At 32.1% G+C, this 23444-nt stretch overlaps 2 protein-coding genes and 2 long non-coding RNA genes across 5 annotated transcripts; 2 read left to right on the top strand and 2 right to left on the bottom strand.

Moving 5' to 3' along the window:
- Positions 1–461: 461 nt before the first annotated feature.
- On the top strand, positions 462–5129 carry LOC107950458 (ubiquitin carboxyl-terminal hydrolase 3). 2 transcript variants are annotated; one of them, XM_016885305.2, is made up of 7 exons: positions 462–922; positions 1918–2034; positions 2624–2683; positions 2778–2876; positions 3060–3245; positions 3844–4025; positions 4440–5129. In XM_016885305.2, the coding sequence occupies exons 1-7, from the start codon at positions 806–808 to the stop codon at positions 4843–4845; spliced, it is 1167 nt and encodes a 388-aa protein (XP_016740794.1). In that variant the 5' UTR covers positions 462–805; the 3' UTR covers positions 4846–5129. The 2 variants fall into 2 exon arrangements, with proteins under 2 accessions (XP_016740794.1, XP_016740795.1); XM_016885306.2 differs by lacking the exon at positions 2624–2683.
- A 193-nt stretch (positions 5130–5322) lies between these two features.
- LOC107950457 (probable mitochondrial adenine nucleotide transporter BTL3) lies at positions 5323–8782 on the bottom strand. The gene is made up of 4 exons (XM_016885304.2): positions 8001–8782; positions 7231–7534; positions 6033–6500; positions 5323–5724 (listed from the first exon to the last, which is right to left on the bottom strand). The coding sequence occupies exons 1-4, from the start codon at positions 8408–8410 to the stop codon at positions 5650–5652; spliced, it is 1257 nt and encodes a 418-aa protein (XP_016740793.1). The 5' UTR covers positions 8411–8782; the 3' UTR covers positions 5323–5649.
- A 3578-nt stretch (positions 8783–12360) lies between these two features.
- Positions 12361–15078, top strand: LOC107950459 (uncharacterized). Its single transcript, XR_005911071.1, has 3 exons — positions 12361–12494; positions 12903–12988; positions 14826–15078. It is a non-coding gene; the product is annotated as an uncharacterized lncRNA (long non-coding RNA).
- A 6124-nt stretch (positions 15079–21202) lies between these two features.
- Positions 21203–23197, bottom strand: LOC107950460 (uncharacterized). The gene is made up of 4 exons (XR_001698064.2): positions 23007–23197; positions 22822–22914; positions 22155–22246; positions 21203–21384 (listed from the first exon to the last, which is right to left on the bottom strand). It is a non-coding gene; the product is annotated as an uncharacterized lncRNA (long non-coding RNA).
- Between the last annotated feature and the right edge of the window lie 247 nt (positions 23198–23444).

Genomic DNA, 23444 nt, shown 5'->3' with positions numbered 1-23444 from the left:
CCATATAATTTGGTTTTACAGCTTGGCAATGGCATCATCATGTGACGTTGAGTGCAAGAAAGCATCAATAGTAATTTATTTTTACTAAGGTTAAAATATATCATCAGTCCCTGTACTCTTCACATATTTAACATTTAGTCTCTATATTTTTATTTTAATAATTTAATTTTTTTACTTTTCATAGTTTAAAATTTAGGTCCAATTGATGATACTTAGAAATTTATTGGTGTGACATTTTAAAATAGAAAACATACTCGATAGTCATGCAACTAAAAATGTAACATGTAATGAACCTGAAATTAATAAAATAATTTTAATAGTCTAATAATTGGGGCTGGGTTTTGAAATCTGAAAAGTAAAAGGATGAAATTCCTAGAAATTACAGGGACTGCTGGTATATTTTAGCCTTTTACTCATTAATTTCTCTTTTTATATATTTATATATTTACTTTTCTCATCCCTATCTTAATTTTATTTATATTTAGTGCCAGTCGTAGTGCGCCACCATTTTTTTCCTCCTTTATTTTCTTCATCTATCGCCTCTATTAATTTCTCTCTCAAAAAACCAAAAAAAATATACATATAAAAATTTTCTTTGGCTCATTTTTACAACCTTAAACGGGAAACAGGAGAAAAGAAAAGCTTTCCTTCAACCAACCAAACCCTAAATCGATTCAATTTATTCAAATCAAACAGAGCGGAGATAGAGCCACTCGTTAATGGAGAGATAGAATCGTTTGAGTTGAATCGGTCAGAACAAGATCTGAGTTCGAGGTTGTAATTAAACTTAATTTTTTTGTATTAAATGGGGGCGGCGGGTTCAAAACTCGAGAAAGCTTTGGGCGACCAGTTTCCTGAAGGCGAAAGATATTTTGGCCTTGAAAACTTTGGCAACACTTGCTATTGTAACAGCGTGTTGCAGGTTTCTTTTTTTCATTTACAATTCAATTTTGAATCTAATTCGATTTCTTTTTCCAGAAAATTATGTTGAATTTAATCGTTTTTGTTAGTTTCAATGCTTTGAATTTGATTGATTTTAAATTTTAAGCTTTGAACAATTTTTTAATATTCCTACATATGTGCAAATTTATTGTTGGTACATGTTTCTTATTATTTTATCTGTAAGTTTGAAGGTTTTTATTTTTTGATCGCAGCAGCATTTATCTGGTTATCCTTGTTAATGATTTTATAATGTGTTCATTTGACTCAAATGATAGCTGTAGGAAGCAAGTAAATTTGTGAATCCTGAAGTGAATTGGTTGGATTCGACTCTATCATTTTCATGTTTATCAGTTAATTTCTCGGGTAATTGCATTTCGTGTATGCATTCAGGTGGTATATCACAAGTTAGATTGAAATTAGAAAGTTTAGATTTTAGATATACTTTCTAGACCGAATATTGACCACAATAGCTATCAATTAATATTAGAAACGGAAAGCTGTCTAGAGTTAGAATTTTGGTATTGATGCTAAACTAAATGATGATCTAATACATTATTACTATTTATGCAATTCAGATTTCATTGTTCATGCTTATATTTAATATTTTTAATATTGCTTTTGTTCCTTCGTTCATTGTTCATTTGAATTGTCTGAACAATCATTTCTGAATGAATGCAACTTCAAATTTTAAGTGCTATATACTCATTACCAGACTCTTTAGTCCCTATGACTTTTTTCTTTTTCATTTGTGCTATGGTACTTACTCTGAGGTCTTTCGTGATACTTTATTCTCTTCCTTGCTTTCTAATTAGTTTTACTTGATTAGCACATGTATGATTATTTGGGAAGGATATGGTAATCCTAATAGTTTTATGTATTGTGTTGAGTGTTGGATGTTTGTATTTAAATTTGTTGGGCGACAGTGCTCTCTCATCTTCAACCAATATCTCATTTCATATTCTCAATTTTTTTCAGGCACTTTATTTTTGTGTTCCATTCCGTGAACAGCTGCTAGAATATTATTCAAATTATAAAAATGGTGCTGATGCTGAAGAGAATCTATTGATATGCTTGGCCGATCTGTTTACACAGGTAAAAGCTCTGCTAAAAGTGCAGTGTTGAGGAGCAATAGTTCTTTAGAGTTGGGTGGTTTTTCCTTCCAAGGTGGTATTTGTCTTATTGTGAGCCAAAGGTGTTGCCATGTGTTTTTTCGAAAAGTCAACATCAGCTTAGTTTCTTTTTACCAAAACAATGCACATAGGTTGCGTTGTCAAGCCTTAATTTTTTTCTGTTCATATTAGACACACTTAGGAGCCCATGTGCAATGGATAGAAGTATGAAAGCTCAAGATACTACAGGATCTAATCAGAAATTAAGATTAATATTGTTGTTAACTGGCTTATTTCTGTAAGTTCCCGTCTTAATTTGCATGAGTTCCTGGCTTCATACAAGAAAGAACGTGTGTGCAATTTTTTAAAATAAGTCAATTTTATCTGTAAATCCTATAATTTGCTGTGCGTATGATCTGTTTATTTCCTGTCCAAGAGTTCCCACCTCATAACTGTTTCTTTTCTATATATTTCCTTTCCTTTTCTCGAAGGGTTTCGTTTGGTACTTCTATGTATTATCCGTTAGGAAATTGCTTAGATCCTAAAAAATGTTTTGCTTGAATTTTTTGGAGTTCAAATTTTGTAGGGAAGATGATGCTTTTCTGTTTCTAGCAAATGTTATAGATGTTCTGGTAAATCTTTCCTCCCCTTCTCTCATAGGTGCCACATATGTGGTTTTTACTTGATCACTACCTAGACTAAGTATTGGTTGTTCTTTATGTTCAGATAAGTTCACAGAAGAAGAAAACAGGTGTCATTGCTCCAAAGCGCTTTGTACAGAGATTGAAGAAACAAAATGAGCTTTTCCGAAGCTATATGCACCAGGTAATAGAAATCAAGTACCTTATTTCTTCCTCTAAATTCATCATCTCTGTTGCTTACTCAAGGCTTCAATAATTCTGATGTAGTAGCCTTTTCCTTTCGTGTCCACCATACTGACTTTCTTTATCATCTTTAATGGAAAGTTTGGAAGAGAATAACTCTCTCTCTCTCCCTCTCTCTTGGTAGGATGCTCACGAGTTCTTGAATATTTTGCTAAATGAACTTGTCGACATATTGGAGAAAGAGGCTCCAACAGCGAAAAATGAGGCTGAAACTTCACCACCTGAAAAGGTTGCAAATGGTCCAAAGAATCCTCAAGCAAATGGTGTTCAAAAAGAGCCTCTGGTTACATGGGTACACAAGAATTTTCAGGTAAGTTTTCTTGTTGTTTACTGTGTTCTTATATTCTGAATCATTCTTGTCTTGTGCTTTATTTACTTCGCTTGATACAAAATATAGATGAAATCGAGTTATTTCTTTGCTCGGGTTATATTTAAATTAAGATACTATGTAACTGGAAACCTCAGCGACATGTTTAGAATTGTAAGAAGCTATTAGGTCTAGAAATCATCTCTGCACTGTCGAAAATTAATCTAATCTGTCCACTGATAGACATAGAAAACTGAATACAAGCATTACCATCTAGAAATGTTGCAGGATATCACATCATCGGTAAACCTCTTATGTGCATCCTTGCATCTATACTCCATCTTCGATTAATATTGGTACTTTCACTACTGCTTTTCTTTTCTTTCAATTATGATCTCACATTTGTGAATAGCAAGGAAAAGGTGGCTGCTACTATCTTTTTCACTTAACTAATTATTATTTGTTGACAATGCTTATCAAGGAATGCTATATAATTGTCAGTTCATTTAATGACAATATTTTGCCCTTCTCTCTGGGTACGTCTGTGTGTGTCATGTATTTTAGGAAAAACCTCATTATCTCATGGAGCAATTTGAAACAGGGAATACTTACCAATGAGACCAGATGCTTGCGATGTGAGACAGTGACAGCTAGAGATGAAACTTTCTTTGACTTGAGCCTTGACATTGAACAGAACAGCTCAATTACTAGCTGTTTGAAAAATTTTAGTTCTACTGAGACATTGAACGCTGAGGACAAATTTTTCTGTGACAAGTGCTGCAGGTGATTTTCTTTTATACATGATTTGTTGTGTTCTAGTTGCTCACATGATTAGGATTCGTCTTATAAAGTAATTTATATTCACAACAAATATTTACTTGACTATTATTATCCTTTTTGAGATTTTCGGAATTGCCGACCAAAGACCAACAATGTAAAACTGAGGTTTTCTTAGAAGATGGTGTCAACTATGGTCATAGTTTTTCTTTCTTCTTAGTGGTTCAAACATGAAACTTGCATGGAGCAGTTAACCATATTGTCTTTTTTTCTTTAATATATATATAAACTCCTCGCCAACCGTTAAATAGAAGAAAAATGCACTTAAATGCACTCGAACTCATATCTTCTTGATTGCTTCAATAGCAACGGTGCCTAGTTAAGGCTCAATAATTATTGATAATATTTGTTTGCTTGCAGTTTGCAAGAAGCCCAGAAGAGAATGAAGATAAAGAAGCCTCCTCACATCCTGGTCATCCATTTAAAACGATTCAAGTACATTGAGCAGCTTGGCCGGTACAAGAAGCTCTCATACCGTGTTGTGTTTCCACTTGAGCTGAAGCTGAGCAATACTGTGGAAGATGCAGATTCGGAGTATTCTCTGTTTGCTGTAGTCGTTCATGTGGGAAGCGGGCCTAACCATGGGCACTATGTTAGCCTGGTGAAAAGCCATAACCACTGGTTATTTTTTGACGATGAAAACGTGGAGATGATCGACGAGTCCGCAGTTCAGACATTTTTTGGGTCAGCCCAGGAGTATTCAAGTAATACAGATCATGGGTATATCTTATTTTATGAAAGTCTTGGTGCAAACAAGAATAGCTGAGGAAGAGGGTTTGGCTTTTACCATGAGTTGCTGTTCTAGAATCAGTAAAAAAGGGAAAAAAATCAAATAGACAAACTGTGCAGATATGCTAGAATCAGTAAATGTGAAATAAGAAAAGGGCTATTTGCAAATGAGGAGATAGAGAAGCTGTTGTTTTTACAGCTTTGTATGTCCTGTAATTAGAATGTAGGTGTTAGGAGAGTTGACTTTAATAGCGTAGCTTTTTGACCTATATATTTGGTACATTCATTGGTTACAAATACAGATTTTCACATATTTTGTCATGGTAGCAGAGCTGATTGCTCTTCGGAAAACCTTGTCAATTTGTGGTTTACATTACCTTGCCACATCAACAATATACATCTGAAAAAAAGGTTCAGTGTTCTCTTTTTTCCCTCAAAATCAGTCAACTTGAGCCCTATTTCCAATGTTGTTGAAAGTGGACCGACTGATCGGATTGGTACTGCTCGAAACTGGTTTATTCAATCATAAATTTATAATCATTGAAGCATTCTATGAAACAAGAAGCACATAGCTGCAATTCATGTTTAGCATAAACATACAAGCCAATGAGGTTGAACTATGAAATATGGTAAGTTTAAACAAACATCATGTCAAACTGAATTTTAGAAACAAGAATGTTTACCATCCGTCTATTGTTCTTGTAAAATGGTATAGGTAAATTTCGAACTCGACTTAGGCCTTTCTTTTTTCCCTCTCATGAAATAAAACAACATCCGCAGCCTCAATCGACACCGAAGTTACCTCTGATCCAATGTTTTTAGTCAAGTAGATAAAATTCGTCTATGCCGGCTCCACCTTTAGAACTATCTTCATGAACTCATAAACCAAGTAACTTATGGCAGCTGATGGTAATACCTGAAATGAATTAAAGTTAAAAGAAGTGAAAAAAACCTGAGAAACCTAAAACAACAAATTGATGCAATCTTAGGTGAGTTATATGCGTCTTGACAACTGACGCACACAAAACTGATAGAGAACGATCTGTTAATATGCTTCAACATGCAAATTCCTTTATAGTTTTTCTGTATTCCCTATAACAATATCTATCTCTGAACAGAAATTCAGATCGATCAAATATGATGCAGTTGAAGCTTGACATCTATGAAAGTTGAAAAGCAGTTTATTGAGCTATAGTTGATTTACTAGACAAATTTATTTAGTACCTGCAATAAGCTGGGGATTAATCCTGCATAAAGAGCGGAAATTCCACCTTGCTGAACTATCTTGACACAGGTTGCCAATGCACCTAACTTTGTCGCACGGACTTGCATTTGAAGATGCCTCCTCACGACTTCAAATGGATAAGTAGCAGCTTCGGAACACGCACCTGCAATTGCCCCGTACAGTAATGTTCTAACGGGACCTAATTCCAATTGTTCGAATGCATTCAGTTCTTGACCACCTTGTTTCATGTCTTGAATTCTTTTTCTCCCTTCGGGAGAATGAAGATAGGCCGACTTCAATATATCATAGACACCGTAGAAGACTGCACCTGAAGGTGCCATGCTTATAATCGAGGGGACTAGTCCCTTATAAAGAGAAAAGAACCCTTCAGTCTGAATCATATGACAAAAAGCACCAATCAAACCTCCCAAAGCTTCCCCACCCGGAGCTACCATTACTGTCCTTATCTGCAAGTAGATATATAGGGTGATTTAGTAATGATTTTAACCAAACAGCAAGTTCAAACATCATAATCAACACAAATAAAATTACTCCAGCAGAGTCGATAATCAAATAGCATCATAGTCATAACCAATTGTACCGGAAAGGGGGTGGGGGTACAAAAGGGTACACATAGAACTTGTACTTTTCTGCAACATGTGGAAAACATGTGCCTAGAACAAGTGAGAATTACTATGCAATAACAAAGCATACGGACATCTTAGAAACTGTACATGAAAGGGCACATATACAAAAAGGAAATGTCCCAACCCGTAATTTACATTAGACCTCGAAACATTCCCACACCCCAATCAAAATAAGATAAACTTTGAGCATAACACTCTTGCAGCAACAAAAACATGATTATCGCCTTTTAATCCTAGTTTTGATGAATAGAAGAGATGGCTTCAGCATGGCACAATGCGAAACCTTGAAAAGGGCACTTAAGCCAAAAAGATCGAAAAGGTGGGACCATCAAGAGGAGGGTATCCCTTGTATGAACACTACATATAAGAGCATTTCAAGTTCCATCCTTGCTTCTTATCAGATCAAGCAGCCAAATCTAAAATCATATACTAAGAGTACTTCAAAACACAAAGAAATCAAATTCTAGAAAGTTCCCCACACCCGAACCAAGACCAGAAACACAACAGGATAACATGTAACCAAATAACAAAGTCCTAAATAGTTACATACAGTGTCCATTGGTAAGCAAAGCAAAGTTGCAGTAATCCCAGCTGCAGCACCAGCAAGAAACCTCTCCGAATTCGTGGCTTCCTCATTCCCGGACAATTTCAATAGTTGACTTCTATAAATATCGTAAGCATAGAAATTGATAGCCTTAAAAGGAGCCGTACGAAGAATATTGAGAAAATTCCCTTTCCAAAAACCTTTCAACCCTTCCGAAGCTGCAATCCATTTAATTAATTCGATAAAGCTTCTCTTTTCACCACGAACTATGTATTCCAACTTCAATCTCTCCAATGGAGCAATGAATGTCCTTTGGCAAAAACAAACAAACCTTTTGAGATGCAAACCGCGATTCAATCAAACGATCAGAACCAAACAGCAAGCAGTTAAGGTACTACAATTGAAACATTAGATCCAAAAGTACAACCTAAAAGCAAAACCATCCATCCATTTATGCAACATGTTGTAACAGGTATGCTTTGTAATAATTTGTATTACCTTCCAAATCCAGCTCTCATACTTATCAATCTATCCTATAATTTCAGCATTTACAGTTCTGATTAAACAGTTCTTACATTTTTTTAGACTTAGCCAAATAAAACACATCAAAGCAGAAAAGTCTTGAAACAGTGAATATTTACCATCAAAGTTTTGTCATTTAATGTTCCATCTCAAACAAAAGATAAACCAAACACAAACGAATCTCCTATCATTGTCTTCATCCCTACTTTTTTCCAACAATTTTTTTTTTAAAGGGAGAAAAAGAAAGGTAAAACCTTGAAACCATAGCAGCAACAGCACCAGCCCAGAGATGTTTGGTGGTATTCAAAGCACCTGATCCCTTCTTCTCTTTCACCTCTTCCACCGTTTCCAAATTGTTATCCCCGTTTTGCCCCCAATCTTCTCCTGAGTCCCCAACATACCCTTCCTCCCTCGACAAACTCACCGATAAAACCCATCCCCCTTTCCCACCACTTCTCCTCGACTGCACAGGACCCAGGGTTTGACCACCCCAAGAACACGAAACCAAACACACATTTTCGTTTTTATCGACAAAACATTTCTGGGTCTTTAGTGAAATGGATGAAACAAACGAGGAAGGAACTGTTTTGTCGCTGAGAAACAAGCCATCTTGTCGTGAGACCCTGATCGAATCAACGAACAAGCAACGATCCGCACTGTACATTGCAACCAAAAAAGGAAAAAAGGGAAATACAAAAAAAATTCCAATAATTATAGAAAAAAATAAAAAAGAAAATTGGGAAGTGTAGGGGAGAAATCAAATCAAGGAAGGGAAAACATGGAAGTTGCTTTTAAAGGAAGAGTACAGAAGCGTGAAGAAGAAGAAGAAGAAGAAGAAGAAGAAGAAGAAGGAATGGAATATGAATAAATGGAAAGACGAATAAAAATGGTGGCATTTGAGTTCCATAACCGAGGCTGGGACTTAGCTTTCATCGAGATTTTGACTACTTGTTGTTGTCTTTGTTGGTGTTTTAGGACACTGAACGAGGTCTAATGTTCCTTTCATTTTTTTGGTGAAAATTTGGAACTTGGCATTTGCATGGTGGTTCCACGTGTTTTTTCACATTCTTTTTAGAAAACTTCTTATCTAAAAGAAAATATGACAGTAATTATTATTTTTTAGAATTAATCGCAATTGCATTAATGCTGAATTCAAAATAATGTTTTTAAGAGTAAATTTATTAATTTATTCAATAAATAAAATCATCAAATTAATAAATAATAATAATAACACTTACGTAAATAGTGAAAGAAAAGTTCCATCAACACAACAAAGGCTTTAGCCTTAGCATCAATAGAACATTATGACACATTGTAATTGACTTTGTCACAATTCAAGTATGACATTTCTGAAGTGATTGCAATTTGCAAGTACTTAATATGATAAGAAAATCAGTCCCGAATGGTCTAAAGCGACGAGCAAAAATCGACAAAAGAATCGAGCATTCACCAAACTAGAAAGGATAATAACAAAATCATTCCTAAAATCACTTGTAAAAGAAAGTTTACATGCATAAGCAAGACTAAAAAACGTATTACAAGGGCAGATAAAAACTTTTAAAATTGAAACTTATTAAACAATCGAAAAACAAACAAAAACATATAAAACTTAAGACAACACGAGTCCAAATCGACTCGTGAAATCATTTATTATTCTGAAATACTCTCAAAACAGAAACAAATTAAGAAGTTGATGAAGACCCTCCCACTTTTCTAGAAAAACTACTAGTGGCCGATGAAGTTTTAGTGAATAGTAGATACAGTCATCTGTCCATCACAACCTGTGAAGACAACAAAGATACCTACTATTGACACCATTTTTTTGATTGAAAACGGGGTCGACTTGGGTTTTTGAAAATGAAAACGAAAATGAGAGTCGCCACCAATCCTTTTTGATAAGGTGTGATCGGGTCACCTTGAAAAGTGGTTGTTTTTAATAAATGATTTGATTTTATTAAAACAACAAGTTTGGTCCACGAAATTCAGAAAAACGGTTCGGGAGTCGGTTACGCACGAGGAAGGATTAGCACCCTTGATACGCCCAAAATTGGTACCTAGTTGATTACTTAATGTCTTAGTGTCGAAAAATTGAAAACTTTAATGAAATTTAAAATACGATCCTAAAAAAAACTCGGATAATATGGATTGCAATTCAAGAGGATATTTGGCTATTCGGTTAAATGAGAAAAATCGACACCCAGCACCTTAGGGCACGTTTTCTCGAATTTTCAAACGCAAAATATTGTCTTATTTTAAATTTTTAAAAGGATATTTAGCCATTTGGTTGAACGAGAAAAATCGACACCCAGCACCTTAGGGCACGTTTTCTCGAATTTCCCAAATGCAAAACATTGCGTTATTTCGAAAATTTTTTAAAAGGATATTTAGCCATTTGGTTGAACGAGAAAAATCGACACCCAGCACCTTAGGGCACGTCCTCTCGAATTTCCCAAACGCAAAATATTGCCTTATTTTAAAAAATTTTTAAAAGGATATTTAGCCATTTGGTTGAACGAGAAAAATCGACACCCAACACCTTAGGGCACGTTCTCTCGAATTTCCCAAACGCAAAACATTGCCTTATTTTAAAATTTTTAAAAGGATATTTAGTCATTTGGTTGAATGAGAAAAATCGACACTCAGCACCTTAGGGCACGTTTTCTCGAATTTCCCAAACGCAAAACATTGCCTTATTTGAAAATTTTTAAAAGGATATTTAGCCATTTGGTTGAATGAGAAAAATCGACACCCAGCACCTTAGGACACGTTTTCTCGAATTTCCCAAACGTAAAACATTGCCTTATTTGAAAATTTTTGTTTTTGATAAATCCGAGTAAAATGTAAGATAATGATAATAATGATAATGTAAATAACACAAGCAAAATAAGAAAAGATAAATAAATAAGATGGCAAATATATAATGAAAAGAAATCAACAAATAAAAGTAAATAAACAAATATAAAATTAAAGCACCTAAATAAAATAAAAATAATAATGAGCATGTAAATAAATAAACAAATAAATTAACACCAAATGAAAATAACATTATAATATATATATATGTATGTGTATTTTAAAAATATTAAATAAAGAATATATATATAAGTAAGCATATGCATATATATGTATGTAACTATCATAAAATAAAAAGTATATATATAGATATATGTATGAATCATAAAATATAAAGAACACATATATAAAATACATATTAAAAAATATATGTAAGTGTATATATATATTACAAAAAGTATGTGTGTAAGTATATAAAAAAATATATGTGTATATATAAAAAATGTATATATATAAGGGCAATTATAATAATAATATTATTAAAAGTAATAATGTTAAAAAACAATTGACTAAATAATAAAAGATGCTAAAAAAGGATTAAATCGAAATAAGAACGAAGATACAGGGCCAATTCAAAATAATCAAATTGCGACACGCGCAAAAAGGGAAGGACCGAAACAGTAAATAAACCAAAGTTCTAAAACGCAGCACTTCAGTGGACTAAAATGAAACAAAAGTAAAACTTCAGGGCTAGATCCAAAATAAAAGAAAATAATGAAATAGGACCAAGCTGTAATGCGCTGAAAAAATAGGGGGACTGTGCGCGCAAATATCCCCCTTTTAGAAAACACGCGGATCCTCCCCCCAGGGTCGGGTCACCGCGCGGGTCAGGGCCAAAACGACGTCGTTTTGGCACCTGACCCCTAAGGGCAAAATGGCGCCGTTTCTAATACCTTTATAAATCAAAAAAAAGTTTTAAACTTCATTTTCTGCCCTTTCTGTTAAAAAAAACAGTTTTTTCTCTCAAAATCCCCTCCCCTCTCCAAAAATCCGGCCAAGGGTCCGATGAGGCTCCGCCGTCGACGCCGTGCGGTGGCCGGAAAATTCAAAAAGGTAAAAATTCACTTTTTTTTGTATTTTCCGTAAATATAAACTATTTTTTATATATATGTATATATATGATTGAAAAAAAAAGAAAGAAAAAAAACGAGCTCGAATAAAAAGGAAGAACACCTTTTTTAAAATTTTTTGCGATTCTTGTATTGATTTCTCAATACATTTTTTCTTTTACATTTGTTCCCCCCCCCCCATGTTTTTGGTTAGAATGGCTTTTTTATATCAAGCCATTTTACAATTTTTTCTCTTTTTCCTTGCTTGTTGTTGCTGCTTTTTTTATTTGTTTGCAGGTGAGCAGTTGGGCGGTAGCAGAGAGTAGGTGGCCACTTGCACTGATGAAGTGACGGCGGGGCGCAGGTGTAACAGCCCAATTTTGACCCTAATCGGACAAAGTGGTTTCGAGACCACGAATCCGAGTCTAAAAATATTTTAATATTATTTTTTGTGTTAAATATGTGTGAAATTATATATGTGAAAGTTTCGTGAAATAATTTTACTGTTTGTATGCTTAATTTGAGAAAATGGCTAAATCGCATAAAGTGGAAATTTGAAGGTTAAATATGAAAGTGCTTAATTGTTTTTGTCTTTATAAATTGGAGGTTCTATGTGGCAATTAAGCCATTTTCCAAGTTAGTGGACGGCATTAGGAGATATATATGGTTTTTTTATATTATTAATATATATATGTTATATTAAGGTATAATATATTATTATGTTATAATAAACATTAAAAAAAAAGCCATTATCATTTTTTTCCCTTCATCTTCATCACGAAACAAAACAAAAGAAAACAAAGAAACAAAGCTAGGGTATTCGGCCATTGTTGAGCTTGATTCAAGGTGAGTTCTAGCTCGGTTTTTGATGATTTTTATATTTTTGAGATCGTTGCTTCGAATACTATCCGACCCATGCTAGAATTTTTTATTTTGATGAATATTTTGAGTTATGCCATTAATGAATAATTGTGTTCTATGATGTTTGATGATGGATTATGAAATATATGTGTTAGATTAACATGTTTTGTCTTTGAATTTTTGGTAAATTTGAGTAATTAGGGCTAAATTAAAAAAATAAATTTTTGAGGGACTAAAATGAAAAATAAATAAAATGCATGGACTTGTATGAATACAAGGAAGATTCGGCCTAGCTATGTTGTTGTGAGATTTTGTGTAAATTGTGTTTTATGTGTTTTTGGATTAAATTGAATATTTTAATATTTAAATTAGCTCATTCTGGATATATTCAAGATCAAGAACCAAAGAAATCGGAGTTAGATCGGGGGAAAGCTAAAATCGTCGAATAATCGTCCGATTTCGATTTTTCACCGTCCGAGGTAAGTCAACTAGCAATTTAATGTTATTAATTAATATATATATTGTATTTGGATGAGCTCAAATTGAAAATATATAGCTTGAATTTAGTCAAAGTAAAAATGATATGTATATATATATATATAAATATATGATTAATGTTCGAATATACATATATGTATACACATATATGTAAGCTCTTGAATTTAGTTGAAGAATGAATATGGCTTATGTATAAATTCTTGGTTATTAATCGAAAGGTATGTATAGTGTATATATATAAAAGGTTCGAATGTATATATATATGTAAGTACATATATGTACAAACTATTGGATTGATTAAAAATATATATGTTATATTTGCATAAGTAGTTTTGAAATGGTATGTACATGTGAGTTGAAATTTATATGTATATGATAGAATTGAATGAGCACATAAATATATATTTACATGTATATGTTTTTGTATTGAGTTTGGGTATAATTTTTATATAAGTTTATATGAAGTTTGGAAATACAAATATAATTGAATATGTTTTTGTGTTAAATTTAGGTATGACTATTATATAAAGTATGTATGAGATTCGAATATATACAAACTTATATATGTACATGTTTATGTATTGAATTTAGGTATGATAATTATATAAGTTTATGTGAGATTCAATTATGTAATTATATTCATGTGAAGCTTTTGAATGGAGTTGAAGGTACAAAATTGTTAGCTTGGATTACTATAAGATGTTCGAATGTATGATATTAATAGTAGGCCTTAATGTATTAAGTTATATATCTGTATATGATCATATGTATAATTAAGTTATTGAGCTGGATTCAATATCTGAACTTTATATACCTATGTGGTTTAAAGGTATAATTTATATATATTGAGCTCAATTTTTATACATGGAATCTTATATACATATACATTTTGAAAGTGATTTGTATTTATATAAATTGAGTGTTCAGGCTCGGTGCCTAGCAGGCTTTATGCCAGTGATATGTTTCAGACTTTAAGTCTAGCAGGCTTGTCGCCGGTGAAACATTTCAGACTTTAAGTCTAGCAGGTTTGACGCCGGTGAAACATTTCAGACTTTATGTCTAGCAGGCTAAGTGCCAGTGTATTGAATTAGGCCTTAAGCCTAGCAGGTTTTGTGCTGGTGAATCTATTCATATCATGTGTTTACATGTATCGAATATGTGTATGATTTAGTCATATGGATTTATAGAATATTTATATACATTTGGGCATTGTGTTTGATGAGCATATAAACATTAGTTTATATGTATTTGATGAGTATGGATTTATATATATATATATTAAATTTTATGAAATTGTTAGGTATATTCGCATTCAGATAGATGTATGTGAGAAATCTATATATGCATTTTGGTAAGTATAAATGTATTTGGTTATATTCGTTTGATGTGTATGTATATATATATTCGGTTATAGAATTTGTTAAGTACATAAATATGCGTTCGGTTACACACATATGAAGTGTATATGCATTCGGTTTTAGGTATTTGATAATGATGTATGCATTTTTTTATATGTAAATGATATATAAAAGTATTCGGTTGTAAGTTTTTGATGAGTATTTAAATATACAATTGTTATGCATATTGTATATACATATTTATATATTCATTGGTAAGCATTCTACGAGTACATATATTTGATTATAAATAAGATGATTATGAGTAACAAATATTCAAATAGTAATATATGTCGTATTTGCGAGTTCAAAGTTTAATTATGAATTTATATTATTCTTCTTTTATATATATTTTAGTTATGTTATAGACCTACTAAGCTATGTAAGCTTACTTTGTTTGTTTACGTCTATCTGTTTATAGATCAAAAAAAAATCAAATCAAGCTTCAAGCTCAGGGATCGTCAGCAAGTTTATCATCTTATCTATTGTCTCGGTATTTAAAATATTTAAATTCTAACTATGGCATGTACAAACTAGATAAATGTTTTGAAGGTCGTACTTTGTTGTATTGTATATGAATATAATAGCCATACTAAAATGGTTTATTTCCTTATAGATTTGCTAGTTTGTAATGTCTTTACTAGTTGGATTATAATGTCTTTGTTTATTAAAAATGGTTAGAAGAGAAGTTTAACATTTTGCATATTTAATGTATAATATATATGTATTGATTTTGAGATGGTTGTGTTTTGTTCAGTAATGCCTCGTAACCCTAATTCGGCGATGGATACGGGTTAGAGGTGTTACACTAGGGCAGGCTAGGGACGGCGGCAGTACTAGGGTTTCAGAAAAGCTGAAACCCTAGTTTGACAAATTGGTTTTGGGCCTGTTGGGTATTTGGGCTTGGTTTAATTTGTTGGGTCTTGGGTTTGGGTTGTAGTTGGGTTTTATGTTTGGGTAGTGGGCAAAATTGGGCTGTACAGCTGCCCCTTTTTGCTCGTTGTCGTGTAACGAGAACAGAGCAAAGACTAAGAAAGACCAATTTTGTCCGGTCTCCGAGTCTTTACTTATTTGATGCTTTTCCTTTCAAGTAGTCTCATTCCAATCCACTGTGTCTTGTCGCTTCAATATACTCCATTGCACTTCGGGGGGGATTTGACTTGTAGCTTCAATCAACTCAGTTGTAACTTCTTTAGGGGGACGAGATTTGTGGTTTTAGTCTGCTCCACTGCAACGTCAGGGAGATAAGACTTGCTATGATAGTTTTAATCCGACCTACTGCAACTTCAGAGGTATAGGATTCATCATTTTAATCCGTTCCACTGCAACTTCAGGGAGATAGGATTAGCTTCTTCTATCTACTTCACTGCAACTTTAGGGAGATAAGACTGGATGCGATCTGCTCTACTGCAACTTCAGAGAGATAAGATCTGTGGTTTTAATCCGCTCCACTGCAACTTCAGGGAGATAGGATTGATTTCTTTCGTCCGCTCCACTGCAACTTCAGGAAGATAAGACTGGATACGATCTGCTCTACTACAACTTTAGAGAGATAAGATCTATGGTTTTGATCCGCTCCACCGTAACTTCAAGGAGATAGGATTGATTTCTTTCGTCTGCTACACTGCAACTTCAGGGAGATAAGACTGGATGCGATCTGCTCTACTGCAACTTCAGAGAGATAAGATCTACTACTTCAATCCGCTCCTCTGCAACTTCAAGGAGATAGGATTAAAGCCCAATTTCACCCGGGCCCATTACAAACAAATAAAATACATACACCCAAACCTCAACCCACCTAAACACTAACCCAACACCCATGACCCAAACATCAGCCCAAATAAATTAAAACCCTAATGGCCTAACAAGCCCAAAGCCTAAACTATTTTCAGCCAAAAAACAAAAAAGAAAGAAACAAAAAAAAAACCTAGCCGCTCTCCCTAGCCTAGCGCCGCAACCACCCTTGGTCTTCTGCTCACCTGCTCTGCCAGCAACCACCGCCAACTGCCACTGTCATCTCCACCCACGTGCGCCCATGCCTACAATGACAAAGAGGAAACATCAGCAAGCAAAAAATAGACTAGAAATCTCATGTAAATCACCTATAAAGCCAAGAATATGTATTGTAAAAGGGCTCTCTCTCTTTCACGTTTTAAAAGAAATAAAAAAAAGCATATTCAAAACCCTTTTTCGGTATATCTATTTTCTTTTTCTATTTTTTATTTCTTCTCTTTATTTTTTTTCGAAGCTATTTGTATTTGATTTTGGTTTCTTTTTATTTTTTTAAAAACTATATATTTTCATTATTATTTTGAATGAATGCTTCAATTTTATTTCCCTATGTGTATTGCTATTTTGTATGTTATTTGTTTACCCTCTTATCTAATTTATTTTCATTGCTATTACTCATATTATTTATGCTACATCATCGCATTCATTTTTGTTCGCATTTTGACACCGTGTTTTATTTCATGTTAGATTAATTTTATTTGATGTATAAATTATGATTTTATTTGAATAAGCAAAATCTCGTGTTTAGATTTGCGAAGGTCATACCCTAACTTACTAGGTTTCGATTTTCACAATAAATCTAAATACGTGAATTTTTTTTTTAAACTCAAGTTTTAAATGATCTCGGGAATTAAGAAAAGATCGTGTCCTAACTTACTAAGCATGATCCCTTTTCTAAACCCGAGATAATTAAATGTCTTTTCGAATAAGTAAATTTTTCGGCATGTATTCTCGTATCGGGAATTCGATACGTTGTGTCCTAATGCATTGGATATGACATGTCGTTTTCTCGAGATGAGGATTTTCCTTTTAAAAAAATTTTCAAAATAAGGCAATGTTTTGCGTTTGGAAATTCGAGAAAACATGCCCTAAGGTGCTGGGTGTCGATTTTTCTCATTTAAACAAATTGCCAAAATATTCTCTTGAATTTTAATCCATGCCATTCGAGTTTTTTTTAAGGATTGTATTTTAAATTTCTTTAAAGTTTTCAGCTTTTCGACATTAAGACATTAATCAACTAGGTACCAATTTTTGGGCGTATCGAGGGTGCTAATCCTTCCTCGTGCGTAACCGACTCCCGAACCCATTTTTTTGAATTTCGTGGACCAAAACCGTTGTTTTAATAAAATTAAATCGTTTATTAAAAATAACCACTTTTCAAGGTGATCCAATCACACCTCAAAAAGAATTGGTGGCGACTCCCGTTTTCATTTTCAAAATCCAAGTCGACCCTTTTTTCAATCAAAAAAATGGTGTCAACATCTACAAAATAAATCTGTAAACTGAAAAGAGGGAAGACATGTGTAGTGAATGAGAAGAAGAAAGAAAGAAATGGTTAGTGGGAGGAAAAAAAGGCAGACAATCCAGAAATTAACATCATCGCTGGGCAAAACAAAAAATGAATTCAAAATAAAATTTTAAAAACAAAAATAGACTAGAAATTGATATCTCAAATAATTATAAAAAAATACCCTTAAATTTACACATTAAATTCATTTGATCATTTTTTTTAACAAATTTGCTTTCTACGATTTCGAATAAAAATGTTTGTTTTTTAACTTTGAATACTCAGTTAATTAGTTATTCTAATTTTTCAATATTAATTTAATTAATTATTCAATATTTTGTTAATTTAAGCAAAATCTTATTTAATTTGGAAAATTCGATAAAAATTTAAAATTTTGAATTAAATAATTCGAGTTAATCAAGTTATCCGGATTAACTCGAATAAAAAATCAAAATTTTCAGTTTAACTCGAATATGAATTACACAATTCGAGTAATTTGAAAATCTGAATAAGAAAAGGCAAAACTACGTTGTTTTGATAAATGTTTACCCAACAAAACCATTATATTGTTTATGTAGTTAAATAACCGGTCCATGTAAATGTAGCATTGAGTATAAATAATAAGATTCGTTAACTCGACTTAAGTTAATTAGAAATTTTTTTACTCGATTTGATTTAATTCGCAAAAATTTCAAATTGAGTTCGATTGTTAAAATAAGATTCGTCAACTCGACTAACTCAAAATTTTTTGACTTAATTCGACTTGACTAGATCGAATGTTGAACCCTAGAACTTGTTTTCTTTTCATTGGACTCAGCATATCCAAATCTCCTTCCTTTTTATTTGTTGGATTTTTTTTGCTAATTTAGTTTGGGATTTAGTTATCGAGGCTAAGGTTTTGTCCTAAATTGTTATTATTTTTTATTTTAATTTCATATTAAATATTAAAATGCTAGATAAAAGAATCATAGATGTCTTATATTAAGAGTTAGATTATGTTTTTTTATTTAAAAGATAAACAAATTAATTCCTATATGTTAGATTAAAGACCAAACGAGTTCATTTGTTAAATTTTTTTTTAAATTTCTACGGTTAAAATTTGATATGTTAGCATAAGGTATACGTAGCACGCCATGAGTAATTGTTTAGTCATTTTATCAGCTACACCAATTTTTAATATTAAAAATTGATGAAATTTTTAACAAAAAAATCATTTTGCCCTTTTGTTTAATGTAGATGGACTAATTCATCATTTTTTAAGTAAAAAAAGATAAAATGCTATCTAACTCTCGAAAAATTTGGACAGATTGTGATGATTCACTACAACAAATTTACTTATAAATGGCGTCTAAAATTATGTCATTGAAAATTTCATTCACATCATTATTTGTATTTGCTAACGCAAAATTGTCATAATGGCGTTCGTCACGTTAAGTGTGCCACTAAAGGTTAATAGTGACGATTTATTACTATTCGTCACATATTGTCGAGAATATAGTGACAATAATATATAAGTCACCTTAGAAGTAGTATTCAGTGACAACTAATTACGTCATCAAATTATATAAGATTTCATCATTGATAATTCATATCGTCACTGATAATGAGAAACTTTCAATGTATAGGTGACAAAAGCAACGTTGCCACATTAGTAATGACGCACCATATCGTCATCTAATATAATAAATTAATGACATTAATGGCGATAATATAAAGTGTCACTTTTTAGTTTCGTCACAAAATTATATACGAAATCCTCATTTATTATTCAAATCGTCACCAATAATATATAGATGACGAAAGTGATGCCATCATGGTATTAGTGACACTATATTATCACTTGATATGATTAAGCAATAGTGAGAATGATGATAATAAATAATGTCACCTTATAATCAATAGTTGGTGACAACTAATTTCATCATGAAATAATAATCATATTTGTCATTGATTATAAAAATTGTCACCACTAATCAAGGATGGATCTAGGGGGCGCGAGGGGGTCGTGCCCTTAGAATTTTCAGATTTTTGAATTTTATATAAAAATTATCATGTATTTTAGATTTGATATCCACATTGTATAAGATTCACTCCCCTTGGCCAAATTGTATTTTATATAATTCGACCCTTTAAGCCATAAGGTTATACTTTATATTAACAAAGTATTTTTCTATTTTTAATTATATAACTTTAATAATAATTAAATATTAATGTATGATAGGCCTTGAAAGATTAAACTTAGAGGCCCAATATGAACTTTAAAGCCAAATTCCAAAATTAATTGATTTGGCCTATACCCATACATATTAGGTTAGTGACTTTTTTGTATTTTGATTTGACAGTCTTGCTAAGGAATTATCTTCCTCTGGTAAGGCTTCGCAACATAATAGAGGATGATTTTTTTTCCAATTTAGTTGGTGGCATACATCGAAAAAGAGATAACTCGAGAATTTTCAACATGTTCTATCATTTATGAGTTCGATCTTATAAAAAAGCGGGGGGGTGCAATTTAGGATGCTTAATATTGAGAAATAGGACTAAGGCCAAGTTTTTTTAATTTAATTTTTGGAATTATAATGATATTTATGAAATTTTTAGTATAGTGTTAGTTATTCTTTTTTGCATATTGGAAAAAAATATTTAATTTTATATGGTGTGCTTTTTTTCTTTTAATTTTTTTACAGTTAAATCGTTCATACTTTTTAAAAAACATTAAATTGATTTGTTTGATAAGAAAAAAAATATCCCAATAAAATTGATACTTTTTTATATTAAAAAAAAGTCGTTTGAATTTAAAAGTTTCGTTCCCTTAAAATAAAATCATATATTTGCCCCTGCCACTAATGAAATAAAATTCAACTTATAGTGACGAAACAAAGTATTATTAAGGGCACGTTTGGTTCGTTGTAATGGAATAGAGCCGTAATAGTAATTCAATTGTTTGGTTGAATGGAATGGAATAGAACTGTAATAGTATTCTTGTGTTTGGTTGAATGGAATGATGTTGTAATAGTATAAGGAAAAAAATTAAAATGACTAGAATACCTTTAGCAAAATTTTTTTTAGGTAGATGATTATTGTTATTGTTATTAAATTTTAATAAGATTATTAATATAAATAATAAATAATTTAATCATATTTTAACATAATTATTATTAAATATAATTTAATAAAAATATATAATTTAATAATATATAATACTATAAAATATTCTTAAATGAATTTACTAAAATCATAATATATAATACTATAAAATATAATTTAAAATAATTATTATTAAATATAATTTAATAAAAATATATAATTTAATAAAATTCTTAATATAATTATTCTTATATGAATTTACTAAAATCATAATATATAATAATATAAAAATAATATATAATCTACTTTATTATTTTTAAACTGCAATATATATTTAATGTGCTAAAATATCATTAGTGAAACAAATAATTTAATTATTCTACAATAAAAAAAATATTAGCAGTAATAAATAACTTGAGAATTATATTTTGCATAAACATAATATTCATATATTAACAAAATGTTACATGAATTTCATGAATTTCATGAAATTCTATGTCATAATCCATATGTTATACAGTTTTACAACATCAAAAAGTTAGAACATTCGAATCTACAATGTTGTCCTGTCCCGTGAATCTCGCTGTGACATTCGAATCTGCAAAACCACTGCTATTAGATATAAAGACGTCAACATCATTTGAGATTCAAAAGGGAAAAATTGCATTTAATATCAATAGAGGAGAACATGTATTCAAACAAAATAAACACCTTCTCACCTTCTTCCTAAGGATATAAACCATTACACCTCTAAGCATGAACAAGGATTATGGGTGTAATGATAGGTTCTACTCATGAATCATGAACTGAATAGTGATGAACACAAAGTCAATTGGCATTGGTCCAAACTATGATAAAGAGGAGCTACTCTTAGCAACTAGGAAATATATGACATAAAAAGACATCAACTTATTAATATTTTTCCCATGAAGCAAAAAAAAGAACATCTTAACACCATACATCAATGGCAAGCTAGACCAAGTCATTTTGCCACTATATTAATGGATTTTCCAGCAACAATCTGAAAAACAACTCCATAAGTTAAGCTATCATAAAGATACAATTATGGCTATAATAGTGCTATAGAGCTTTATAAACTTTAAAATATAGCTGCCAAGTACATTGAATAATAAACTTGAGCAAAAGGCTACAGAATTAAAAAGCAAACTGATTTCTATGATAGAGAAATCAATGCCCATATTGATAAAGAGAAGGCCAACAACCACAATAATGAAGAGACATTTAAGCCATCTAAGAACAAACATAAGCATCCATGTTAATCAGATTCACCAATCTGACCATGCAACAACTTATAGAAAGATATAGAAAAAAAACGCTTATGAAAACAACTAAACATGAAAAAAATACCTGCATATATCGCACAACAGTACTAGTATAATCAACAGCTCTCCTTTGGGTCAGCTTTCTCATTCTTTTCGCAGCAAAATTGTCACCATGAGCTGAAAGAAGTATTTAATAGAAAAAATAAAAGAATTTTGTCAGAACTAAAATTTAGATAGCCTAACTTCTCTGAATTGTAACTCATCTAAATAGGCAGTTGAAAGTAGCCATAGACCTATAGGGGTTACCAAAAGATAAAGCTCATGGTAGAAAATGAACATTAGAGTGTAAATACATAAGGCTTAGAGCCAATAGAAGCAAACTACAATAAAAGCCGGTAGTATAAGAACATCAAATATCCCCACTATTAACTAGGCAGACAAAGTTATACAAAAGCAAAAATTAATTGAAGCCTAAAGAACTTGTTTGTTAGAATTCCAGCAGCAAATATGCCTTCCAGAAGAATCTATAAAGCAACCATAAACCTAGGCGCGAAGCCTCTCAACCTTAAGCGCAGTCCCCCCCGGGTGTTCTACTAATCTCTATAAGTGCCTTAGTATGAACCAACTTGAACATTGAATTTCAAGAACCAAGTAACTATTATGAAAACCCCAGAGATCCTAAACACTTTTTCATGCGGTGGGTTGGGATCAAGGATGCACAAAACCAAACCACAATGAAGTAAAAAGATTACCTCTGCAATCAATGGAAGGGAAACGTCGGAGAGGATGAAGCTTGATGACTATAAAAAAAGATTACCTCCCTTCCCTCTATTGTTTGTCAGTCGCTGCAGGAAAGGGAAGATGAAGAAATTGTGAAAACCCTAAAAAGAACTGAACTAGTCTTACCCGAGAACTGCAAGAAATTGTGAAAACCTACTTTTGGGGAGATGAAGATGAAGGCGAATCGATACTTGATTTGGGGATATGAAATCTGGAGCAAACTTTTTGGGGAGAAGAAAGCAGGATATTTTGGTCTCAAATTTTGGGGAGAAGAAATTAGTAAATGGTGAATACCAATTCATTGCCCCACCCTTGAATACCTATTACAGCTGCAGAGGGAATAAACAAGTAATAGCAAAACGGTGGAATAGTAAACGGTGAACCAAACAGTGGAATAAGCGTGTAATTACTGTAACGCGTGGAATAGACAAAGAATGGGATGGCTATTCATGCCAACCAAACATGCCGTTAATAGTATAATAACAATAAAAGATAACATCTCCTTATAATTAATATTCCATGACAATCATTTCATCTCTTAATTATAAATCACTTTGTACCACCAATAATCAAATGAAATTAGTAGTGGCAAAAG

This window comes from Gossypium hirsutum, chromosome D03, assembly GCF_007990345.1.
Source record: "Gossypium hirsutum isolate 1008001.06 chromosome D03, Gossypium_hirsutum_v2.1, whole genome shotgun sequence".
NCBI classification, from domain to species: Eukaryota; Viridiplantae; Streptophyta; class Magnoliopsida; order Malvales; family Malvaceae; genus Gossypium; species Gossypium hirsutum.
This window is presented reverse-complemented; position numbering and strand designations above follow the sequence as displayed.

Coding starts and splice junctions, on each gene's coding strand:
- LOC107950458 (XM_016885305.2), top strand. CDS start 806: ATGGGGGCGGCGGGTTCAAAACTCGAGAAAGCTTTGGGCGACCAGTTT. Junction 2,035..2,623: donor TGGCCGATCTGTTTACACAG/GTAAAAGCTCTG, acceptor AATTTTTTGGAG/TTCAAATTTTGTAGGGAAGA. Junction 2,684..2,777: donor CAAATGTTATAGATGTTCTG/GTAAATCTTTCC, acceptor CTTTATGTTCAG/ATAAGTTCACAGAAGAAGAA.
- LOC107950457 (XM_016885304.2), bottom strand. CDS start 8,410: ATGTACAGTGCGGATCGTTGCTTGTTCGTTGATTCGATCAGGGTCTCA. Junction 7,535..8,000: donor GTTGCTGCTATGGTTTCAAG/GTTTTACCTTTC, acceptor TTTTTGCCAAAG/GACATTCATTGCTCCATTGG. Junction 6,501..7,230: donor TTTGCTTACCAATGGACACT/GTATGTAACTAT, acceptor ATCTACTTGCAG/ATAAGGACAGTAATGGTAGC.